General features: G+C 38.8%; 1 protein-coding gene across 4 annotated transcripts in view; it reads left to right on the forward strand.

The window, feature by feature from the left end:
• LOC139101138 (semaphorin-1A) overlaps window positions 1–24,468 on the forward strand; it is a 182,990-nt gene that overhangs the window by 157,543 nt on the left and 979 nt on the right. For 3 of the 4 annotated variants that reach the window (XM_070654034.1, XM_070654032.1, XM_070654033.1), the window contains 9 exons: window positions 10,541–10,628; window positions 18,363–18,467; window positions 18,929–19,017; window positions 19,239–19,380; window positions 21,400–21,748; window positions 21,964–22,046; window positions 22,266–22,364; window positions 23,031–23,315; window positions 24,165–24,311. In XM_070654034.1, coding sequence (XP_070510135.1) covers window positions 10,541–10,628; window positions 18,363–18,467; window positions 18,929–19,017; window positions 19,239–19,380; window positions 21,400–21,748; window positions 21,964–22,046; window positions 22,266–22,364; window positions 23,031–23,315; window positions 24,165–24,311 — 1,387 coding nt within the window. The remainder of the gene's footprint in view (window positions 1–10,540; window positions 10,629–18,362; window positions 18,468–18,928; window positions 19,018–19,238; window positions 19,381–21,399; window positions 21,749–21,963; window positions 22,047–22,265; window positions 22,365–23,030; window positions 23,316–24,164; window positions 24,312–24,468) is intronic. The other variant, XM_070654035.1, reaches the window with a different exon arrangement.

Raw genomic sequence — 24,468 nt, forward strand, 5'->3', positions numbered from 1 at the left:
GCGCGGAATTATTAATATGTTTTTTATACGTAAAAACGAGATTACGAGGAGTTTGATTTTTAAAATAAAAATTTTAACATATTCCATTTGTTTCGCGTGTTTTTGGTTAAAATATTCAACGATAAAAAAAAAAAGTACACGGCGTATCATATTGTCAACTCGAACGCAATCAATGATCGCCATAATCCGCGTTAAATCATCGAACCGCGTGGCCGATATTACATGATTCTGGATTTTATTGCGCGAATATATACAGGCGGAAAGTGCTACTTTAAATTTAAAAAAAAAAAAAAAAAAAAAAAAAAGGAGCGACAGAGAGAGAAAGAAACAGAGAGGCGCTCGACGCGTTGGTTTTCGATTTGCCGTGTGAAGTGGACAACTCGTCAGAATTGCTGGTCAAATACAGAACGTAAAATAACAACGTCTAAACAAATGTCTCTCAAACATTCCACTTGCATCATTTGTCAGAGCGTTTCATAACAATTTGGATACTGTAAACTGACAATTCTCAAAGGGAGCTAGTTCACAAAGTGAAGCCGGGTAAACAGGTGCCGACTGTAAGAGCTAATCAACTTTGGAGACAAAAAAAAAACGTGCAGCAACGAAAAGAATTGCAACGCGGACCATCCTGGAATTATAACATTAAATTCTGTGGCTAACAATGGAGACGAAATATGTGTAAAAAATTCTCTATGTTAGACGATTAAACTATTATTTCGGCACGACCGAGGGCAATTTCGCGAACGACGCGAATCTCGCGTAAACGTCACCGCGCGGATGTGCGCGCGATTAAAATTCATCAGCACGTCACGTGTATTCGTCAATCCACGCTGATCGCGGGGATAACGATATCGGAAGGAGGACGGAAGCGGCCGCACGCTCTCTGACCACTATTGTGATGTACTGTCCGCCGCAGATATATTGGCATTTGTGTCTTGTCGCATTCGCCGCGCCTCACGGTACACGGCACTCGCTGCAGATGCGTGTGATTCGCGCCGAGATTACTCTCGCCGATCGTTCCCACGTGCCGATATCTCACGATTCGGAATAATGCCCGATCACGGCCGGTCAATCGCCGCCGTTCCATTTCTCGCTTCGCGATGCAGTAACTTTTTTATTAATTCTGATGGGATTTTTGCGCGAGAATTGAACGATCGCGCCTGACGGGAAGAGCTATTACAACGAGAAGACGGTCTGTTACGCACACAGTAGAGGAAACTGAACGTATAAATAATATTGTATAATTGTGTGATGTATGAATAATTGTTATTCGTTATGAAATATATTTAAAATTACGTCTTATTATGTTATAATTTATATATAGACCTTTCATAAGTAACTTTCTTTTTCGTTCCATTTTTTTTTCTTTTTTTTTTTCTTTCTATTTTACGCTTTTTATTTCGGATCTTTTTCACCAGACATCATTCAAGAAAAATAATAAAATCTTTATGTGAACGATGTAGGAGATTTATTCGCGGACGACCAAAATTTCTTCCTTGATTACGAGAGCGAAGTCGTCGTTCGCAGCGACGTCGTCTCGAAATATCTCGTGATTGAGTTGCCCCGCACTAGGAGAAATAAGCGTAATTGCATCTCTCTTGGAGCAGAAGAGGGAAATCGCGATAAGTTGAGATACCGCGCACTCGCATGAAAATTCGCGATGGACGATCGATAATACGCGTTACAAGTTTCAAGTCGCCGCCAGCTGTATCATTAACGTTTATCAGAAAGGAAGACGCCTAAAATTTACGCGTGTGCTCTCGCCCAAGTTCGCTTCGTCGCGAGAAATCTCAGAGGAGTTTAAATAATCGTGAAAATAATCTCAGATATTTCGCCGTCATTTTTCTCGTATGCCTTCAACTCGAAACATTATTTTTTTAATAAAAGTTTTCCGTACACTCAATTTATTAAAAATACACAAAGGTAAAATATAAAAAAGAACAGAATAAACGTTTTCTCATCGCGAAAGTTTAAATTTACCCGAATGAGAAATTACATTTTGTTTGAAATATACCTTTTGAACAGTGCTGTTTAAAACTGAGTGCAAAGCCACTTTTGTTCCAATCTCATTAAACCACGCTTGTTGCAGAAAATGCATTCTCGACGGCGGTTTCTCGTTAAAGTAATCGTTAATCATACGTTTCTTTAACCGCATAAAGATTTTGCCGAGTAAAATGTAGAATTAAATGTTATCAATTTTGAATGGTCATTAAATTCGAATTGTCGAGTAATATATAAATAATTATTAATAACTTGGACGAAAAGTAGTTCAACTGCGAGGCTGTAATTTTCTTAAAAAAATTATTTTGATTTCAAATTATTGTACATCTTTTTGTTTTTCCCGACGTTCCATTTTGTTATTTTTAGTGGAGATAAAATATTAGCAGATCGAATTATCGTGCTTGTAGATTGAATATTTTTTTTTAATACTCTATTAATGAAATATTATCGGAAAATGATAACGTTTGATTGAAATTGGTAATATTTAAAATAATGCCATTACTTTCTGTTAATGCTGTTCACGCACACGTCTATTTATGTAACTGAATACGTTTTGTCCACTTAACTTTTTAGTTTAATATTTTTATTTGTATTTTCATCTATTCATGCAAAAATGGAATAATCTATAAAGTCTCAAAACGTCAACCGCATAGAGCTTATTCGATAACGTAAACCCTACGTTTTAAAGTTTATTTATTCAAAACTGTTATTAGGTTGGATAACTTATTCTGCATAATATCCTTCATATGCAAGTTGAAAACATTATAATGCTTCATTGATTAAAATATTGTATTTTAAATTAAAATCATATAATTACAATATTTAAAAATTTTACTCTAAATAAATGGAGGCAAAATCACAAAATGTAATAGAATAAATTATTTAAAAACGTTAACGTCCTCTAACTTCTAACAAACTTTTATTAATAAACTGTCGAATTATTATCATATTTATGAACAACTATTGGCGCAATACTTTCACTTAGTTTTTTGTTCTAATTATAATTTATTCAAAATGTAAGATTGCCTTCGTATGAACGGATTTATGCCCTGGGTGCCCCGATAAGCCTCAATTTTTTAAATCTTGAACTTTAAAGATTCGATATCCCAACGGATGATATTCATGCAAGAAACGACCTCCCATATCTTGCCGTCTAGGCTTCTCCCTGCTTTTGGATTCATTCAAATTTTGAATACTAACATCGAAAGATAATACGCGGGATCGACGCAAAGTCCGCGCTTATACCGTGAACGAGGAGAGGAGGAAGTAACGGAGCACCGGCAACATGATAGCGGTGGAAAATAGCCAGGCGAGATTTAGCGATTTATGCCCCGGCCACGCCTGCATTTCGTCTCGTCTATGAGAAGAAATTGCTCGCTAGACGCGAGCGTAGCGCGGCGGATGTCGGAAGCAAGGAGGGAAGAAAGAAAATCTGGTTCTCGTTCAAACGAAAACAGTCCCGGTGTGTGGAACGACCACGGGCGTGTATGTACCTTACGTATTTGTGGGCACGCGGACCTTTGGCGTAAATCTCATGTCGGAAAAACTTCTTCGCCATCGTCTATTCCCTCTCCTGTCTTCTCTCTTTCGTTCCCGATCTCCCGCTTTTTCTCTCCCGCCCCCTTTCCCGTGGAATTCCCGCTGCGTTCGACTCATTCTATCGTGGTCCATCTACCTATCTATCTCTAACCTCCCACGAGAAATACACTCGCGATCTCTCCTTTCTCGCTTTCGTCTGTCCGGCTTTTAGCTTTTAGTCAGCCATTTCAGTGCCGGTTTTCTCCCGGACGAAAAGAGCCGCGATCGGCCGACAGTTGCGCTTCGCTCGTTACCGTCCCAAGCTTTTCCCTCTTCCCTAAAGAATCGAGACGTTCGGAAGCGAATATATATATATTTTTATTTTTTTATTTTTCTTTCTTTAGTTTCGCAATAATTATTCGCAATTCTTTAGCATCGACAAAGTTTTATATATCTATAAGAATTCTACGATATTAACGTCGGCACGTTGTATCGCGCATTAAAAGTTCCGTACAATAAACCTAATTTTAAAGGATAATCTTTTGCCGTCGAAAAAGTATCGAGCCTTTGTCAAGAAGTCACCGGGGAATCTACAATTTGCAGAAAGCACACTTAGCAAAGAGTATCCTTGATATTATGTCTGCAAATAGTTTTTTTTTTTTTTTTCTTAATCTGTTGAATTATTTATTTCCCCTGGATACTTTTACTTCAACTCCTCCAATAATACCTCCTTTTCTGCCTCTCGGTATAGATATCTAGGTCCCCCCTTTTACCCTTTTCACCCCTCGTCTTTTTCCCGCCTCACGACACCATCCAGAGTTCTCCTCTATTTTCTTGCGCATTTCTGCTGATTCCCTTTCCTCTTTCACGAATTTATTTTTCTTGTGTTCGCCAAGTCTCTTTCAATCTGAGTTCTCTTTCTTAGAACATTTTAGAGAAAGAGTCCTTTTAGCCGAGTGAAACAATCGACTCGTGTATTATAATAACATGTATTACTGAGCTTAAAAAAAAAAAAAAATTGTATCTCAAACTCGCGAGGAACTTCCGAGAGAGACTTTTGTAAAATTAAATTTTCCTGTTTATCTCAATTTTTAAACTTAAATTCTTTTATTGTTTTTAACGCGATATCTCCCGAGTTCTTTTATCGTCAAAGAAAATCTATGAAGAAATATTACTTTGAAGCGACGAGCTTCCGGAATCCGCAGATACATAGCGGGTACGAGAGATTTGTAACCAAATGCCACGTGTAAACATTGCGAAAGTGCATGAAATATCGATTCCTCGGGGACATTGTCGTGATGGCTATATTTGCGAAATTCGACTTTCCGTATGAAGTACCGAGAAAATTTACATTCCCGCCGCGTTACAAATGCGCACTGTACTGTTTGTCCGAGGTTTCAGGCGATAGCGAGAAACAAAGTTTTCGAAATATCAAATGTAGCGCTGGCTTTATTAAATTCACCAACAACGTGTAAAAAAAAAAATATTATAATAATTATACAAAAAAAAATTTTTTTTTACATTTTGTTGGTGCGTTAGATGTACATATATTTAAATTAAAGAATTTTCCAAGCAACTTGTTAAAAAATGTTTTTATATTCTTCAGCGATATTTAAATCCGCCGTAATTTTCGGCGCTATATTTTACCGTCATAGTGCAACGCGATACGTGATTGTACACATAAACGAATTAATAACGCTTACGAGATCACAGCGGGAGCCGAACAATGAATGCGTTTCCGCCGTACTGTTTAAATCACGCTGTGCCGTCGTCGTTCTTTCTCGGCATATAATTTGGCGTCGCGTGACTACGACGTCTCAATACGGAGGTACTTGATTCACTATTATTAACGAGTTACAATCTGACGGCGCTCCGCGCAGCAACATTGTCACTTTGATCATCCCCGAGACAATGTTAAAACGCGCTGCCGGAGATCGCAGCGTAAAACCACCTCTCCTCGCCGTATTACAGACAATAGCGGCTGCACCCTTTCTCTTTTGAAAATGTACAATAATTCAGCTAAATTGACCACGTGAAAAGAATTATTACTACGTCTTATCGAGCTATTAAAAATAAAATAGCGGCCGAGATGATAAAAAATTAAAATCTCGCGAGGCGAGTCGTGGACTTTCTCGAATGTCGTTTTAACGCTCGGCGAGGCGGCTCGGTGACAATAATTAATAATAATCGAGACGAATAACGTTACTTCGGGGCGTCGTCACTTTGATCGTCGCGGCGTCGCGAGAATGATGCCGGAAGCAGATGCGAATCGCGATACACGGCGCACGCGAATTTTCCCACTTGATGCGAATTATGCCGCAAGTGTATACACGTACGGAGGTGAAGCGCAAAATTATCTCAGGCAGCACTCTCCGCAATTCTCGTTTCACGTCGAAATTCACTACTTGCACGTACAAAAGCACGCCCCGTATCTGGCAGACGCGGGATGCAGTTGTTTGCCGGCGGTCTCGACAGCGCATCGGCTCATTCTCCACTGATCTCGTTGACTTACAAATTGTTCAATTAAGAACGACCCTCGTAAACATATGCGATATATATTTTCATAACGCGATTCGGCAATTTGTACGCGTGCGGCGCGAGTAATTTTTAAGGAAGTCATCAAGATGGTTCAGTGGAGAAAATTTCGATTATCTTAATTATAAATATTTTTTCGAGCTTATCTTAATATTTCCTACTCAAATCTAATATTTCGAATGTCCCCGCGACAATGTAAAAAATATTGTCCGCATCTAGAGATCAAGATGGATCTCCGCAAACGAAACGCAGAAAATATTTTGGCGTAAAAAGCTTTTTTGCAAGCACACCAAATAACTACATAATTTATATACATAATTAAAAAATTAAAAAAAAATACTTTTGCTTACGTTTTCATTTAAACGACAGGCCGTCAAAAATCACGCGAGCAAATGCGCGAATATGCAAATGATATGGGAATAAAAAATAGGGGAACGCGTGAAACATTTTCCTCTTTCTTTACCGACTAGTCCGTCTATTAACTGGATCGATGTATTAAACATACAGCATAACTTTCATTGCGATCCTGATAATCCGAACGATGGAACGATGAACGGTGTACTGTCACGCAGGAGCGCGCGGCATTGTGTCGTGATCGTTACGAAACAATGTCAGTCGAAGACCACGCTTTCACAGTTTACACTCGAAAGTTTTCGAACTTTGCGCAAATTATATCCGCGACAGGCCGAATGTGCGAAGATGAAACTCGGCGGTCGTTCCCCGCGGTGTTTCGCAATTACAGCAATATCTCGCAGAATTTACAACGGAAAATCTCGCGGTGTAAACCAACGAGTAATTAATGAGCGCGATCATATCGCGAGATTATATACGCGCGTTGCGAAAGTGTATATCTTTCTCGTACATCACGTGTGTGATTTAAGAAGCGCCTCTAATTTGTTCGGTTTCATCACGGTCACGCGGCCGGCTGAATATTGTTCGCCGTAAAGCAGTTGTAATTAAACAGCTGGCATATTTTACGTAAATTAACATGAAATTATACAATAGTTATCAAGCATTGAAAAATTATTTGTAATTTTTATTCTTTTTTTTTGGTTAATGTTGTATCAAGTGCAAACTTATATAATTTTTACGAGTATTTTGAAATAAAAAAGGGAATACTATTGTGCGTATGCGTTGCACATTGCGTTACAATTAATGTTAAAAGTGCCATGAACAAAATAGCTGGCGTAACGTAGATTTTTAAGGACACAGGGATTACTTTGTAATTAAATTTCATTGAACGCTGTAATTACATCTACTTACGGGCTGTTATAGCTCCATCGAGTGAGATTAGAGCGCGTTATGTGCGTGTTCATATGTGCAGAATAATCCTGTCACATCCAGTATTCGTATCTCTAATAGTATTTGTCTGTATTAACAGAGCTGAGCTATAATTTAATATACATATCAATATATTACGATATAATTGATTCTAAGTAATAATAAAACAATTGATCGTTATTATTATTGGTAACTTTTTTGTTTTATAATAAGATTTTGAAATGAAACTGACGATTAATCTATTATTTTTTTCAAAGAGCGCAATTTATTAAAAAACAATTTTAATTTAAGCGAGACTGACTTAATTAATATTTTTTATTTTATTTTATTTTATTTTATGATAGCCGTATATTTATATAATTGGCTACTTTATGTAATTAATACCTACATATTAATGTGATATAACAGCGCTTTATTTTATATCAAATATTTGATAAGAATATGTAATAACTTAATAATGAAATTTTCCCACTTGCTACAAATCAAGCTGTTATCGTACCTTAAGTGTGAACACACCTACGTCTTCGTTATTGTCTCCTGCAGCGCCTCGCAATTGTTTTCTCGCAAAATTTACGGCAATGCCTCGAATTATTCTAGTAAACTTTGATATTAAGGCACCAGAAACAAGCGTCTACAGAATCTCGCGTTAGGAATATAAAATATTACAACCGTATTCACGAAATAAAATATTATTACACGTATAATTGTACGTTTAATTCTGAGCGATTAAAAAATGAATGAAGAAACGCTTCACGCATCAACTTTATTAATCTACTCATAAATGACTATTAATAATGTTTGCTCGCTGAAAGAGACGACTAAAGCTCAACGGTAAAAAAAAAAAAAAAAAAAAAAAAAGTGGTATCTTTACCTCGGCGAGTTTAAAACCATCGATATCAAAACGTACGGTAAATAATATTAAACAAATTGAGAGTAGTCACCGTGCGATCTTTCCACTCGCGACTTGGCCGCGTTACGATCTGCTTGCCGGCAGATGAGAATAGATGAAGCGAAGATACGTGGCGAGCAAGAAGAGCGGATGGAAAAAGGGCGATAGAGAAAGGAAAAGAACCCCGGCAGAAACGAACGGCAGAAATATAAAGGATGCTGGAAGGTACGTGAGACTCAGCCCGGCATCTCGGAATACCCCAGCTGCGGACTGCAGCGCATCGAATAGCCGTTTGCGAACAGCCCCGCTGCGTTTCAATTTCTTTACATGCATTGTCGCGCACGTGCACGAGTTGCGACACCGTCCGCGTACGTGAGATATTACCCCGAGCTTCGCTCGCAACTTTTTTAATTGTCTTACGCCGCGCCCAACAAATTTTCCAATAATGTTCTTTTTTTTTTTTTTAATTTTTTTTTTACGTCTGTGAACACGGCTCGTAATGAATAACCATTTGAAGCGACGTCATTACAGTTCAATGATGAGCATTCACGCTGAAACACGCGGCGAGCAGAAACTTTATCGGACAATTGCGAAATTCTCGCGCGCATCAACCGAACGCGTCCCTTCGAGCGAACAATTCTAATACAATAGCGCAAACGCGAGGCATTAGGCGCGTTTCTATCGCCGTTTCTCGAAGATTGAAAAGCGTTTTCGACAATGCGACAAAAAGCAATAAAATATCTTATCAATTATTTTTATAAATTCATGCAAATACCGTGGGGCTGATTAGAGATCGACGGGACAAAGTGACGGGATTTGAAACAACGTGTGGACTCCCTCCCTCCCCCCCCCGGCCGCCCCGCTCGCTCGCTTTCCAATTTTCCATCGAGTCAGTTTATTGTACCGCAAATTCGCTCTGGATACGAACTGTTCGCAAAACCCGTAGGTTGCGAACAAACTCAATCACGGCGCCGCAATACTGCGCGGAGACGGGCACGGACGGCGAATACGAGATTTCGGGCTTTTTGTATCGATACGGCGACGTTAATAATTCTATTACTCCATCGCCATTACTCTATCTCGAAGTTGGGAACAATCGCAATGTCGTGCCGAAGTCGTTACGCGGCTTAGATTTATTTTTCCAGGGCTGACGAATAAAAACTAACGCTGTCGCAACGAAGTGACGTTTGTCACGGGCCGGGAATGGTATTTAAAATATACACGACGAGCGCGCGGCGCAAACATAAATTGATATATCAATCAAAGAGAGAGATATATTATTACACTCGCGGTAAATTGCAATATCGATATTTTCGCGCCGGGCCGGGGGAGTTTACCGTGCGCACCGAAATCAATATTAAACACACACGAAAATAATATTAAACAAAAGACACGCTGTGATTGCGGCGGCGATACGCGAAGGGAGTGTCAGTCCCGATCGTCTGAGTAATTGGAACGTGACAATGTTATTGTACTACAAATCTGATTAGTTTGTCGCGTCGTTAATTTTATTATTAAATTATCTGCGTCAAATGAGTACCGAAATAGCGATTCATAAAATAAATAAAATTAAAGCTAATAAAGTCGGTCTTCACGCACGAATATGCATTTGATTGAAAATTAAGAAACGCCGGTGAAACAAAAAAAACAAAAAACAAAAAAAAATTATAATCACTAATTAATTGTAATCATCGCACGCCATTGTTTTATTGCCAAGTATGTAGGTCGCGTTCATAATTGATTTGATATAATTATTTTATTATCACGTCGCCTGTCGCTTCAGCAAACAGTTAAAAGTCCGGCCGGCGCAGTCAGACAAATTACATTGTGTTTCAATTATTCATTGGCATAGTTAAAAAGATACGCGCGAGGCATAATTACGATTTGAATTAGTTATTTAATTGCTAATATCTCGAAATCATATTATTATAATGCCCCATTCCCACTTACGTGTACATGTGATGTGCATCAGCACGGGACGCGTAAATGTAAATGAATATTTCAATAGGAAGCTGGGTTGCATAAGAAAAATCAATTTCCTGATAGGAAGTTTCGAGCCGCTCTTCGCATCTCACGTTTCCGAGAAACAGCGTGACTGACATTAAATCTTTCTTTCTTTTTTACCATTGCAATGTTCTACACGCCGAAGGGAAATATTTATCTCGACGACCCTAAATTACGTTTGAATTGGGTTCTTTTTTTTTACGTGGAAATTATTTTATAAGAAGCATTACTTTGCGTATCGCCGCGTATGATAATTTAATAGGCACAAGTGTGATTGAAATAATTTCTAATTATTTTTTTTTCGCATTTCAGGACGGGGCGTACGTGAAGAAAAGTGACACGGACGCTTTGGGACTCTGTCCTTACGATCCACGTCACAATAGCACGGCAGTCTTTGTCGGTAAGTTAATCTTTTTACATTAATTCGAACGATAAATACATTCAAGTACCTCCTAAAATTATATCAAACTAATTGAATAGATTAAATTAAAAACTCGCACGCTTATTTAGTATTTTGTTTCAAGAAATTTAATTTTCTTTGAACGGCAAGCAAACTACGAAATAAAATTGATTAACTGCAACGTGCAAAAGTCCAGTTTTTAAGTCACGATTTGGCCCGGAATACCTTCGAACGGTATTTCAAAGAATAGTTTTTCTTTTTTTTCTTTTTTTGCGAACGAGAACGGTCGCAGCGTGATCGGCGCACGATAGTAATGCTATCGAAACACTTTTGCGTGAAATCCACACGCCACTCCGCGCGGCTTCGAAAATCGAGTGTCCGCGGAAAATATTTGTCGAGAACATTTTTATTACATTTTGAAACATACGCCCCGCACCGCGCACCAGATTTGACGGGCGACGCGTGGCTTTGACGACAGTAAGTGCCACTTGAGAGATTCGACCGCTCTACAACGAGTGGAGTAGCTTGTGAGAACGAGGAGCCCGACGCGAATATCACGAGTCCTCGTACATTCCGCATAGAGCCGATTGAGATATACACGCGATTCACGTGCGGTTCAGCAAGTGCGATAAACATTTGTGAATCGTAACGATTTTCAAAAATAATTCCTATTTTTACTGTGACATATTAAAATTCGTACGCGACGAAACTTCAGAGATGCCCACTTCTAAATGTTTTCATGCATTTGGCTTGGACAGTTAATTTTATTTCATTTTATTATCATCAATACTTTTAAATTTAATAAAAAATTAGTCTAATAAAAATGTATCTTCGTTCTTTTAAATATCTCTGTTCGCTTTCCTTAAAAGTTACTCGAGAAATTCTTTATCGTGCAGTGAACTTATTTTTAATACATTCGCTATCTTTAGCATGAGAAGGGAGATCGGTTCATGAAAACCGTGTGCTCCAGTTACGCAGTACGTTCTCGCTGCCCCAGTTAGGGATTAAAGATGAATGAACTTTACATGCGTTACGAAATTGTTTGGGAATTATCAGAGAAATCTGCTTCCGGAATTATTAGGGGATGCGTTGAATGAGCGCGAAACTTGCTACTAATTACTTATCGATCTGCTGATTTATAATTTTGTTTTAGAATTTTTTAAATAGCTCGCGGATTATTGCAACGTAGGTCGTTAATAGAAATACATTGTATAACGCAAATGGAAGATGTCGAAATCTGATATAGCTCGGTGGGAACGTATCTCGCGCGTTTGTCCGGGAAATGTTTTACGCGTGTGACGTATAACGTTATAGTTTCATACGTAGTAGGTTATAATTTGCTGATTACGAGGCACGTGCGCGCGTCGTGTGTTCGCCAAAGTGCAACGGTAAATCAATACTCCGACAAAGTAAACGATGCCTTACTTCAATAAAGTCTTTTAGAAACGCGTTTCATTTTTTTTTATTTTTTTTGGGGAGGAGGAGAAAGTATGATCGAATCTACATTCGATAGAAGAGCGTGTTTAATCCGTTTAAAAAATGAGACGTAAAGATCTAATATTGTCGCTTTTCCGCTATGATCAGTTCTCTCGTTTGACTAGCTTCGAGTCACGAGAGTAAATAATGTACAAGTTGTGGGTACATGCAATTCCTCACAACGCAATTATTAAAAAAGTAAAGACTCACCAATTCGATGCGTGGCGGCGGAGTTTCAGCAAGGCCATCGGAATCCTGAAGTTCTCGTCCGGACGGGAAACGAACGTAAACCATTATTCCTCAGCGTCATGTGGCCAGCTTCGATGATACTGTAACAGATTAATAAAAGATTAATTGTAGAGACTGTCAACAAATTTTATAATTAAAAAAAAATTATTAACGCGTCTTTAATTAATTATACAGTTAAAGAAAAAAAAAACTTATTTATTATTAAAATAAAATTTATTTACTAAATTAAACTTTTCTACAATCTTCTAAAATCTGTTATGAAAATGTAATTTTCACGCACTTTAAAAAAATATTAATTTAATAAAAAAAAAATAAGATATTTACCTCGAGGTTGCTCCATTGAAATAGAATCTCTTGAAAGTCTCTTTCTTCTTCTCTTAGAATGTCGGGTCGTGTTCTTCCTTGTACAAGATTTTCACCTAAACAGAAGAAAAAATTTATATTAGTATGACATTGAAAATATTCGGAAAAAGTATTTTTATTACATTGTATCTATGTCATCGGGATATAATAGAAATAAATTAATATATTTCGAGAAATGTAAATTAATAAGTTCGTACATAAATATTTGTTCAAAGTATTTATTTCACTGATAATCTTCGCCCAACGATCGTTGATTGTGGAAGGGATTTCATCGACCGACGCCTTCGTGTTCTTTTTATTTTTCGATGCTTCGCGTCGTCCTCGGCACGGCTGACCAAAATGTATCTTGTCGATCGTGAGAGAGTCGCGTACGCAGCTTTCTCGCCTTCCTCTGGGTCTCTTGATCGGCTGCGCGCATATCGCTGCGTTATACAAGAATACACGTAATTACATTTCCAAGCTTCTCGCAACTTGCTCGATTATCGGCGAGCGAATATTAAAGTTACGACATGATCGCGAATGATCGATAACGCGAAAATCACGTACGCCACCCGTGCGCCGACTTCTGTGCATTTCTCTCGAGCGCTACGCACTTTGCGAATTAAAATAAACTACGTATGTTGATCGTTGCGTTGAATATTATATGTATTTATATGTTTCGAACTTACAATCGATGAATGCGCTTGTGATACTCGTCGATTACGGTTTGCTGCTTCACCAAGTTCCTCGTTAAACGAAGCAGCCATTAACTTTTTGCACTGCCAACTGTGTTTTTTGGCGGGCAACGGCACCCCCTGCAATGCGTTCAACAAAAACGCGGTTGGTAGTGATAAAAATTAAAAATCGCTTCGTTCGATTAAAGCTTAATAAATCGAAGCGGGTCTACATCAAATTTTTATGAACACAGGTTATTTTCAATCTCGATTCAACTCGGTCTTTATATCTTTGTAATTTTAATTAGAAAATTATATTACAAGTGACTTAATTATTTCGCGGAGCAGGAAATCACGGAGCAGCAGAGAGAGGTATAATTATATGTATAATTGATTGATGAATGTCTTAAAAATTACCTGTAGAGACGCAGAAGACACAGAAGTAACGCTCTCCGATAAAGGTGATCGGTCGCGGCAGGAAACGCGTCGCGGTTGATCGCTTTTTTTTCCCTAATACGTCCGTGATTTTCGGGACACGCCGGAGCTCTGTTTTTGCGTGCGATGTCCTTGAATCCTCACGGCGAAGTGGACCACAGCGTAGTGTAGGTCACGCCGCGGATTATCCGCTTGCACTACTCGGCCGCTATCCTTGTCTCTCTCGTGCATTAAATTTCGTTCGTTCGATCGACGGCCGTCTCGAGGAACGTATTAAACGAACTGCTACCGGAATATTATTTCAACATTAAATCCGGTGTACACACCACGCATAAACGAACGCAGACTTTTACGAATCTAATGTTAATAGAAAAGAAAATTAATTACGTGAAACTTCGACGATTGACAACGACACGGATTAAAGCGATTAAATTAAAGTGACCTCGTGTAAGTCTGTAAGTTTTTCTATTCGACACATCGAAGTAGATATAGACGGAGACACGTAATATAATTAATAACGCGTAATTAGGGACAGTACTTACTTTGAAGGAACGGACACTTTTCACGAGTCCTCTCCGTGCACAGAGCATTCGCCGACGTCCCAACACCGGATATACTTCTTCCTACCATTGCACATACGTATCATTTCCGGTGCGAACGGAACGTCTCCTGACCGCGCGCTCTATGCTCGACCGCCGGCGAAGGAAGAGTTGGGGAACGCACGTGGCTATCGCCTAACTTCCGCTTACCCCCCACCCCACGTCTTCTCGTCGCCGTCTCTCGTCCGTTCGCGGTTAAACGCGCTGTAAAAGAATTTACGTCTCTCGAATATTTTCCCGAATATTACATCGCACACGAAGGAAGGAGAAGTAAAGAGCCTGCTTCGTAAGTGATACCTGGTATTTTATATATTTTTTTTTACTAAGTATCGAAGCTTCACGGTACTTTTTTTTTCTCGCACACTCGACGCGCTTTTTGCTCTACTTTCATAACCTCACTCGAGCCGTTTGAATTTAATTACGATACGCGGTCCCTCACGAATTCCGTGAACCTCCTCCGCGAATTGAGTTTACCGAATCTAAAATGCGACTCGTAAAACATCTCGGGGTATTCTTTTTGGGGGGATATATATTCTCCTGTGGGAAATAGAATGCGCTCTATCATCGTATCCGTTGATTTTCGGGTGATCTGAAAGAACCCTGCCGTTTTCGAAAGGTCTTCGCTGAAAATTTCGTCTCTTAGCTTTACCAATAGCTTCTTTGTACTGACACTGCACGTGCTTATATTGCTTCCACTTCGAGCGAGATACCCGCTCTTTCTTGCGCGTTGAGGAATTTCGTCATCTTACGAAATCCTTTCAGGGGCTTTATTCTCAGACAGCGAAACCCTTAACATTTATTTTCGTAAAGCCAGATCTGCGCGAACGCTCGCCTAGTAGCCGCAATCAATGTCCGTCCGACCGTGGTTTTTATAATTACAACGTTACTCACTCGAGAGTGCTTTAGCTCATTCATTTTTATTTATTTAAATATATAATTAATAAAGCGAAATCCGTGGATATTAAAAATGAAACTCGCCATTCCTTATAAGACGCCGTGGAAAAGAATCCCTCTATTTTTATCTTGATTTTGTTTTTTTTTTTTTTTTTACTGTTATTTACAACCATATAAAATTTATATAAATTCTAGAAAAAAATTATTTTAATTAATATCAATTTTAAATTCCTTTCCAATCGTTTTCACGGTAAAATTGCCACTTTTCAGGCAATAAATCGCATTAACTACATTCTCATAACGCCCGCTTTGTTCAAAAAACGGGGCCGCTCCAATATTGAAGCTCGTTGAAAAACGTGTCATTATTCAAAACCGCTTAGTGCAAAACGGGAGTCCTCCGCGTTTCCGTGTCGCAATGCATCACGCCTTGTTACCGGCGCTGTTTCGTATTCCGCTTTCAGCGGTGGCCCGTACCTACCTGCCGAAACTTTCGTCAAGTTTTCGCGGAGACGGCGGGTGGGTACCAGCGTAATGCGTCGCGTCGCCGACGCAACGGTGCATTAAATCACCCCTAAGTACAGCGCGTACGCAGCCCTAGATCTCGGTACGTGTCTTGCGCGCGGGATGCGAAGGGGATGCTGCGGGGGCTACTCTCTCTCTCTCTCTCTCTTTCTCACGCGCGTATCCCAAGCCTCTTTCCCGCAGGTATTACGCGCGTGGCGCGCGATATTCGCGAGCTTCGGCACCGCGGCACGGGCTCACCGTAGATTTGTAGCCTGCAACGGGCACGTTCATCCCCTAAGTCTAACGTCTACCTCGGCCCCGTTATATATGGCCATCCGGCCGCTATATACACTTATCGCGCGCATACGTTGGCCGGCCTCAAATCCCATCGTGCTTTTTGAACGTGAAATATGGCAGCCCCACGAGGAACCCGCGCGCGCCCGGCGAATCCTTCGAGGATCTCCTTTACGGGGGAATACAAGAGGAAATGTAGTCGCGGATCCCCGCGTTGTGTATACCCGCGCATTATGTACTCTGTACGAACACGTACGCCGATCAGAATCCATGGATTTTTCCGGGATTTCGCGACCGATTGCCCGCGACACTGAGAAAAATTGCCCGCGCACAGGATTATTCTCGGGGATGACGAGCTTTTCTTTAAATAAAAATTCCTCGGCAAATCGGAGGATTTATTGGCACACAATCGCGTGGGTAGGTATGTGTGTTTAAGTATAAGGGGTTTTTTTTTTTTTTTTCTTAAGTCGGAATTTAGTTATTGCGATGGCAGGAAAACTTCGCAGGAAGTTTTATTGTATATATTGTTAAAAATTAAATTTTATGGGATACTTCGGATAATTACATACGCTACAATTTTTAATTTTGTTATCACTGAATTAAAATATCGTTCATTTTATATGATTTAATACTAATAATAATTTAATAATAATAAATTAATAACGATTCCATTTTTATAGAGTATAAAAATGTATATAGGTTTAATTAATAATTTAGCTCCCGGATATTTTTATTTACTTATTATCTATTACGTGCTCCAGTAGGTAATCAAAACGATAACAATATACTAGCACTTTGTAGCAGTATATTACAACAGATTGACATCAATTGCATCCGCATTACGCTGCTGGCGAGCCTGCAGACATAACACGAAAGCATATCGGTGGTAGAAATCGAGCAGATCTGCCGAGTACAATATTATAGTAGAGATTGACGGCAGAAATCGAGCAGATTTACTGTTGCATAAACATTTAAACGGCATCAATTTATCGCAATTAAATTACGCTTAGCAAACTATCGATATCTACTCGCAATTACTCGTTGAAAAGATTTAACTTTATTTCCATGCAGTGAAATTCCGCCGTTGTTATCTCAATCTGGAAAATTTTGCAAATCTATTGCTCCCGTTGTTCTTGTTTCGCAAGACATATCGCGGAGAGATCGTAAACATCGAAGCTCTTTCCGCGAAACTGCAGAAGGGAATTTATGATTTTGAAAATGACAGCGGGAATAAGAGACAGTTAAATCCATACCTTGAAGAAAGAAATGTGCTCGGGAACTATGTAAAGTTATTCCGAGCCGTTCCACATCCGCGGAAAATAAGCCCTTCGCCGTGGAATCGGTTTTACAACGCCACTTCAAAATTGCGTGCGAATATCAGCTTTCGAACGCTTAATCCTCTCGTTTATGCTAATACGAAGACAGGAGCCTGCGTAAAAATTGATTCTCATTTTTTTTTTTTTTTTTTTTTTTTTTTACTCTGTACTTGTTCGAAAATAGTCATTAAAATTAAAACAATATATTTAAAAAGTGCTAAAAAATTATTTTTAACATATATGTTTTTATTCTCAGCTCCATTTGCCAAGTATTTTCTGACAAAATTTTCTTTCGTCCCGGCACAATATTAACAGAAACTTAGGTTCCTAGCACTCTTTGTTAATTATGTATGTCCTTCTAAAATGTATGTTCTCCAGTTTTAACATTAATATTATTACGCTATCTACCTCTCTCTAAGCTAGAGCCTTTTGCGTTTAAATTGCCTTACGGAACTTACTTTGTTCACACGATACTGCATCTATTATTTTCTCATATTATAATAGAGAAATTTCAATGAAGGAGCAAATAGTGTGGTATAAATAAATTACGTGCTGATGCAGCTATACGTCGGGACGAAATTAATACGGGGAAAATCGCGAATTCACGGAGAATAATTGGCGAACGTGGGCTCGGTATAATAATCGTTCGCGTAGACTCCTCGGAATATGACGTTCAGGGGTTGCACGGCTGTCCTTTCGCCCTTCAAGGATTTCGATACCGGAGAGGCGAAAGTTCAGATCACACTGTGGAACGTTATCCTCGGTGCGTGCACACACTCGAGCCCTGCGAATAGACTACGTAAATTCAACGGGCAATTTCCGAGAGACGCGTTAGTAGGAGGACGAATTAACCCTGAGAGCCGCCGTACAACCATCGACCTGATGGTGCTCGTTTAGCTTGCAAATGCGGAAGGTGCGACTGACTGACGGAAACGTTTATGCATGTTTCAGAGGGACAGTTATACACCGCGACGGTGGGTGACTTCTCCGGCGGCGAACCGTTGATTCACAGGGAGAAGATTCGCACCGAACGCTCGGATCTCAATCAGCTGAACGGTGAGTCCTGAAAATTGGTCCTTAAAGTCGGAATCGCCGACGCGATTGCTCGACTCGTAATTTTATATTATTCAGCTGTTGCAGTTATATAATTACAAAAGGATTACATTGAAATTCATTAATAATCTTTTATTCTGCGCGAGGTTTATAATTGGTTGTCGTGAATGAATAATTTCGAAGATTATTTATTTAATATAAATATTGAACGTGTAATACGAATAATACATAATAATGCACGATTACGAAAAATTGTGCTACAAATTATTTTAATTTAAATATATGATTATGTGGATTGAGAAGTACAGAAGTTATTTTAATCTGGACGAAATTCGTTGTTAACAAACGAAATAATCAGATTTTTATTACCGAATGAATAACGAAGTAAAGAATTATGCTGCAAAATACGTACAACCTTCTGTGGAATTTCAATGATCAAACCTGATGCAATCTCGTTATTTTAGGTCCCAATTTCGTCAGTTCGTTCGCGTATCAGGATTATGTATTCTTCTTTTACCGTGAAACCGCTGTGGAATACATGAACTGCGGAAAGGTAAGAGATTATGATATTTCTACTAGACAATTTTTAATCCAACGAATAAATTTTGCTAACTCTTGCACTTGCGTTTAATTCCCTTCAAGAAAAATTTAAATAAACGTTTCAGGATATTTATTGCAAACATTGGAAATAAAAATGATTTTAATTGTTGAAGTTACGCGAATAGAACAGCGTGAAATACGAATCGATCGCCTTACAAGTGATTTTCGTTACAGTCGGTCTACTCACGGGTTGCCAGAGTCTGTCAGCACGATAAGGGCGGGCCGCACGCGTTTAGCGACAGATGGACGAGCTTCCTGAAAGCGAGACTCAACTGCTCGGTGCCGGGCGAGTACCCCTTCTATTTCAACGAAATACGTGAGTATGCATATGCGAGGTCCTTTCGCGGCTTCGATCGTGACTACGCCTGGGCGGTTTTGAACGAGGGCTCTTTCGCGTGCTCCTAAAAGGTCCTCGTAAAAGAGCCTCTTCGATTCCGCGCCGCGTTGGTTCCCACTTAGCGCTTGCACCGTTCCCGCCCCGTCTACTTTTTCAATTTTTCTCCGAGATTTCCGCTCGATATACCTTTACATTCTGCAAAATACTGCGAGAGGGAAAATGCAATTTTAAGGACTTTAAAAGTTGTTCCCGGAGACAGAATGATTCGAGTCCTATTTAATATTTTATGCGGTTCACATACATGCCCATCGGCTCTGTCATTTAACGCGAGATGTTTATTATGTAATTATATTAAAATATAAATTTTTTTATATAAGTAGATGTATCTCGTTACCCTGTGCATAAAATATTAAAACGCAGTCGCCAAAAGATGAATATTTTATGAAACATTATATATTTTTACAACAAAATTTTTCGGAATAAAATATAAAGTATCTGAGAAACTATTGACTTTATCTCTTAATATGCAGAGTAACTTTGCTTTTATATGCAAAATGGCTCTGAAAAGAATAAAATTACGTCAAAAAATACTCTTCTTTTTTTTTTTTATATTTATAAAAATATTGACGACGTTAATTTCTTATAAAAACACATGTTATGAACTTTCTGATACACTTTGAGTTTCTCTTCGAAAAAAAACGTTCTTTAAAATATTTTATTTCGATATGTTTATTTTAGTTAAATTTTTATTTTGTCAAATACCAGAATAATACGCAATTCAAACATCGACTATTCGAAGTTAAAGATATATATTCCGAAAAACTGCTTTCTTACGCAGCTCACATAAATGTTATATGCATAATACTCTCAATATTTATTTTTAATATTTGCGCAAAGTGGAAAGACCCGTGACGTCGCTTATAAAGACAAATATTGTACATGACTATTGTACTACGGTATTAGTTGCATTTCTAATATTTGCGCGCAATGTTTCACAAAAGAAGAAATTGCCATTTTCAAATATAAATATCAGAAACGCGTTATTACACAAAAAGCAGGGCATTTCGTGTCTGTACAGCAACAAATTTAAAAATAATTTTTTTACCGAAACATTCGCAAATTTGTAAAATATGTGTTTTTTTTTTTTTTTTTTAAATTCGTATAATACATTTTTTTTTTTTGCTGTGCCTGTCGGTTTTCAGATTTCCCGTCCATTCGACACGTACAGCGCAATCGGATAAGTCACTCTGGTCTATCTATCGCACAGCGAAATGGACTAATCTCGAGTGCGAAGCACAATAGCCGTGCACTATCGCGTTTAGGACCGGCAGGAATGGAGAATGAACGAGAGGAGTGCTCTATTCTCGTAGAATATTGTCGCCGCGCATATCGAATTGAAATCCCGACGTTGGCTTCGCAAAGTTGGCGTGTCTCCAGGTGTCTTAGAGACGCCGCGAATCACGGCCGCCTCTCTGATTGTTCGAACTTTGTATCTAATTGCAGAACTGAGATAGGACTAATGGCGAGACGTGTTTATTAATGCCGTTGCGTACCTGAGCGCATTTTTAAACTCAATTTTAGAAACCCGGAAAAAGACTCGATAACAGGTGGAACTGTTGCCAAAAACCTAAAAGTTCCTTGACTTAAATTTTTTAATTATATTCTTCAATTAACGTGATAATTGTGAGAAGAACATGTTCGCCCGAGCTGCGAAAATAGAACCGAAAAAGAACGAAATAAATAACGTGAAATTAAATATTATTAAATCACCGGTGTTCAATATGTGTGCAATTTCTTCAATCGATATTCATGAATTTCAATTTGCAAATTGCAAATAATATTATCTACTTTAATTGGACAACCAAAATTGGGTTGTTGGAAAAAAAAAAAAATATTTATCAGCTTTCGGTCGCTGCACTCCTTATCAGAGTCGTCAATATAAAAATATGTGAAACAAAATTATTTCTTACCTTTGGTAACATCTTCTTTGTTCCTTAGAGTCGACGAGCGATGTCACGGACGGCCGGTACGCAGGAAGATCAGCACGTCTGGTGTACGGGGTGTTTACCACCCCAGTGAACTCGATCGGCGGCTCGGCCATCTGCGCCTTTTCCATGGACAACATTCTCGAGGTCTTCCAAGGTGCTTTCAAAGAGCAAAAAGACATTGACAGCAACTGGCTGCGAGTGCTGCCTGACAAGGTGCCCAAACCCAGGCCCGGTGCTTGCGTCAACGACTCCAGAACACTTCCCGACGCCACTGTCAACTTCGTCAAAGCGCATCCTCTCATGGACGACGCGGTGCAGTCCTACTTTTCGTTGCCTGTGATAACTAAGACCAGCTTCAAGTGAGTGGCCACCGATCGATTAATGCGGCACATTTTTGTTAATACTTTTATTGTCTTACGCGCGTGATATTTTCACCTAAATGCATTTTAATGCAACGTTTTTTAGTTACTAATTTTGTCGATATCCCTAATCGAAGAAAACATTTATTTATTCTTACTTAATTACTATTAATAGCTAAATATTTGTTTAATTGACAAACTTGACCGTTTTGCAGTTATAGATTTACCAAAGTTGCCGTAGATTCTCAAGTGAAGGCATTGGATGGTAAAGCTTACGATATCCTGTACATCGGAACAGGTACAATTAATTATAATAACGTATTAATTATTATATTTATATGTAATTACACATTGTTTCATTAATATGATAATAATCACTTATTATCTATAATAACGATGTAATTATTATAATAAATAGTGATGTAATTATTATAATAAATAGTATGTATGTGATGCTTGTAAAATAAGGATAATTTATATTTCTGTGAGATTAACGAGATTTACTTGTTGCACACAGATGACGGCCGTGTTTTGAAGGCGCTCAATACACGTGCACCAGAATCGCGAGACAATGTCGGCCAAGTCATCGTCAGCGATGTTCAAGTATTAAGATTCGGTAAGTAAAGTTGTTAATTTTACAATCACATATACATATATATTTACAGATATTTTATATTTAAATATCTAAGATAAAAAATGTATGGAGAAGAAAGGAGGAAAAAGTGTAACGCACATGGCCAATCTGAATAGATCAATTGTAACGCAAACTATCTGAATTTGTTTGAATTTTCAGCGCACTTGGTTTCGGCGCAATCTTTTCGTACGACGGAACGTAGAGCATAGTCGAACGGAAGAACGACTCGGGATTGAATAAGAAATTCGATGTTTCCTTAAAAAGTTTCTAAGGAGCTTTGCGTACTTCCCTAGAAGATATGCGTTGCGTTATTTCCGGCAAAAATTTAAAGAGGTGTCTTTGTAAATCATATCGCGCGGTAAATAACACGATATTCTTTTTCATTCATGAAATATACATCGCGCGCAAAGTCTCTTGCGGTTTAGAGCTAATTTTTTCAATTTCCTAGCAAATTTACCTGTCAGATTAACGTGCAGTTATTTTTATTTATTAAAAAAAAAAAATGATAAAGGTGAACATGTGATTACGTGATAGATAACGTTTTCAAAAAGTTGAAACAATTAGCTCTTAATAAAATAACGCCTGAAAGTGACACACGACTCCTGTTATTTTACCTTGTAATACGATCTTTTTTTTTTTTTGCTACAGGCCAGGCGGTCAAAGACCTTGTAGTGGTTCATCTGGCTGGCGAGGCGAGCAAGCTGGTGGTATTCGCCGACTCGGAGATTCGCGCGGTTCCCTTGCATCATTGCGATTCACCTGCCGCGGCTACTTGCAGATCTTGCGTCGCCTTACAAGATCCTCATTGCGCTTGGGACGCGACCGCGAACCTCTGCGTGGCGGTGCTAACAAAACTCCATGACAACGACGCCGATAAGACACTGTTCCAAGATATCCCGACCGGTAGACACAGAAGCTGCGGACGCGAACCAGGTACTGTCTTTGATGTAAACCGCATTGTATTCTCGAGATACTCAAGAGTCCTTTCCAGAAATTAACGTATAATAATATAACGTTATACGGATAAACTCCAAAAAAAAAGTGTTGCAAATTAATACCAGTAACACAAATTTATCAAATTGTTAACTTGAAAAATCTTAATTAAAATTAAATTAAATGAATAAGAATACTGCTCGCACGCCTAACACAGCTCACGATTAGCTACTTCATACTACTCATGCGTATATGTATATCGAAAAGCAGATATGGCATTTTCAGCGGCTAGCGTACGTACGTAATCCTAGGCGACAGAGGCAGGGGATAAGAGAACGGAGAGAAATCGGTCATCGGCAAACCGGCCGGCGCGGTATATACATGCGGCACATGTGAAACTAGACGCACACGAAGCTAAAATCACGTTTGCTAGCTGCCGTCGCCATATCTGTCTCTCAGCGTACTAGATACATTTTTGCAAAACTTTCAAATTATACACGTCATGTTCATTCATATTAATGACGCTAAATGTACACTATGATTCAGTGGTGATATCTCAAAGCAAAAATTTCAAACTTTATCCAAATAAGTATACTTTCAATCTAATCCCAGGAAATGCAGGATATTGCGATGTTCTGTATTTGCTGAAATTAAATTAATTAAAGAAAATCTTTTAATTATTTTATTTCAGAATCATAATGTACAAATATCTAAATGTGATGTCTAAGTTGAAACCTATGCAATGTGTGAAGATTTATTTTATGTCCAGTGTATTGTTATAAGTATGCGAAATCATTTTGTGCGTAATTGTCTATCATCTATCATGACATTGGTGAAATCTTACTCCAGAGGTTCTAACGAAGTCCGTCCAGCCGGCAGTGGCATCCGAAATTGGGCGGGACGAACAGCCCGATGAGCGGGAGAATGAAATTATCATCGAATTGGATCGGGAAAATCAGTACGGCCGTACGCAGCCGAGGGCTAATGAGCCGCAAGGTAACCATCTGCGATAATGCCCATCGTCACACCAAGTTGATACAGTTACCTCGCTCGAAGTGGAAAATCCTTCTCATAATACATACTCCTGCTTTATCTGATTTTTCCTCCCATGGTATTTTGGTTCTCCAAAGCGGATTTGTTTTTATGTTCGCAA

This window comes from Cardiocondyla obscurior, linkage group LG03 (assembly GCF_019399895.1).
Source record: "Cardiocondyla obscurior isolate alpha-2009 linkage group LG03, Cobs3.1, whole genome shotgun sequence".
In the NCBI taxonomy this organism is placed as follows: Eukaryota; Metazoa; Arthropoda; class Insecta; order Hymenoptera; family Formicidae; genus Cardiocondyla; species Cardiocondyla obscurior.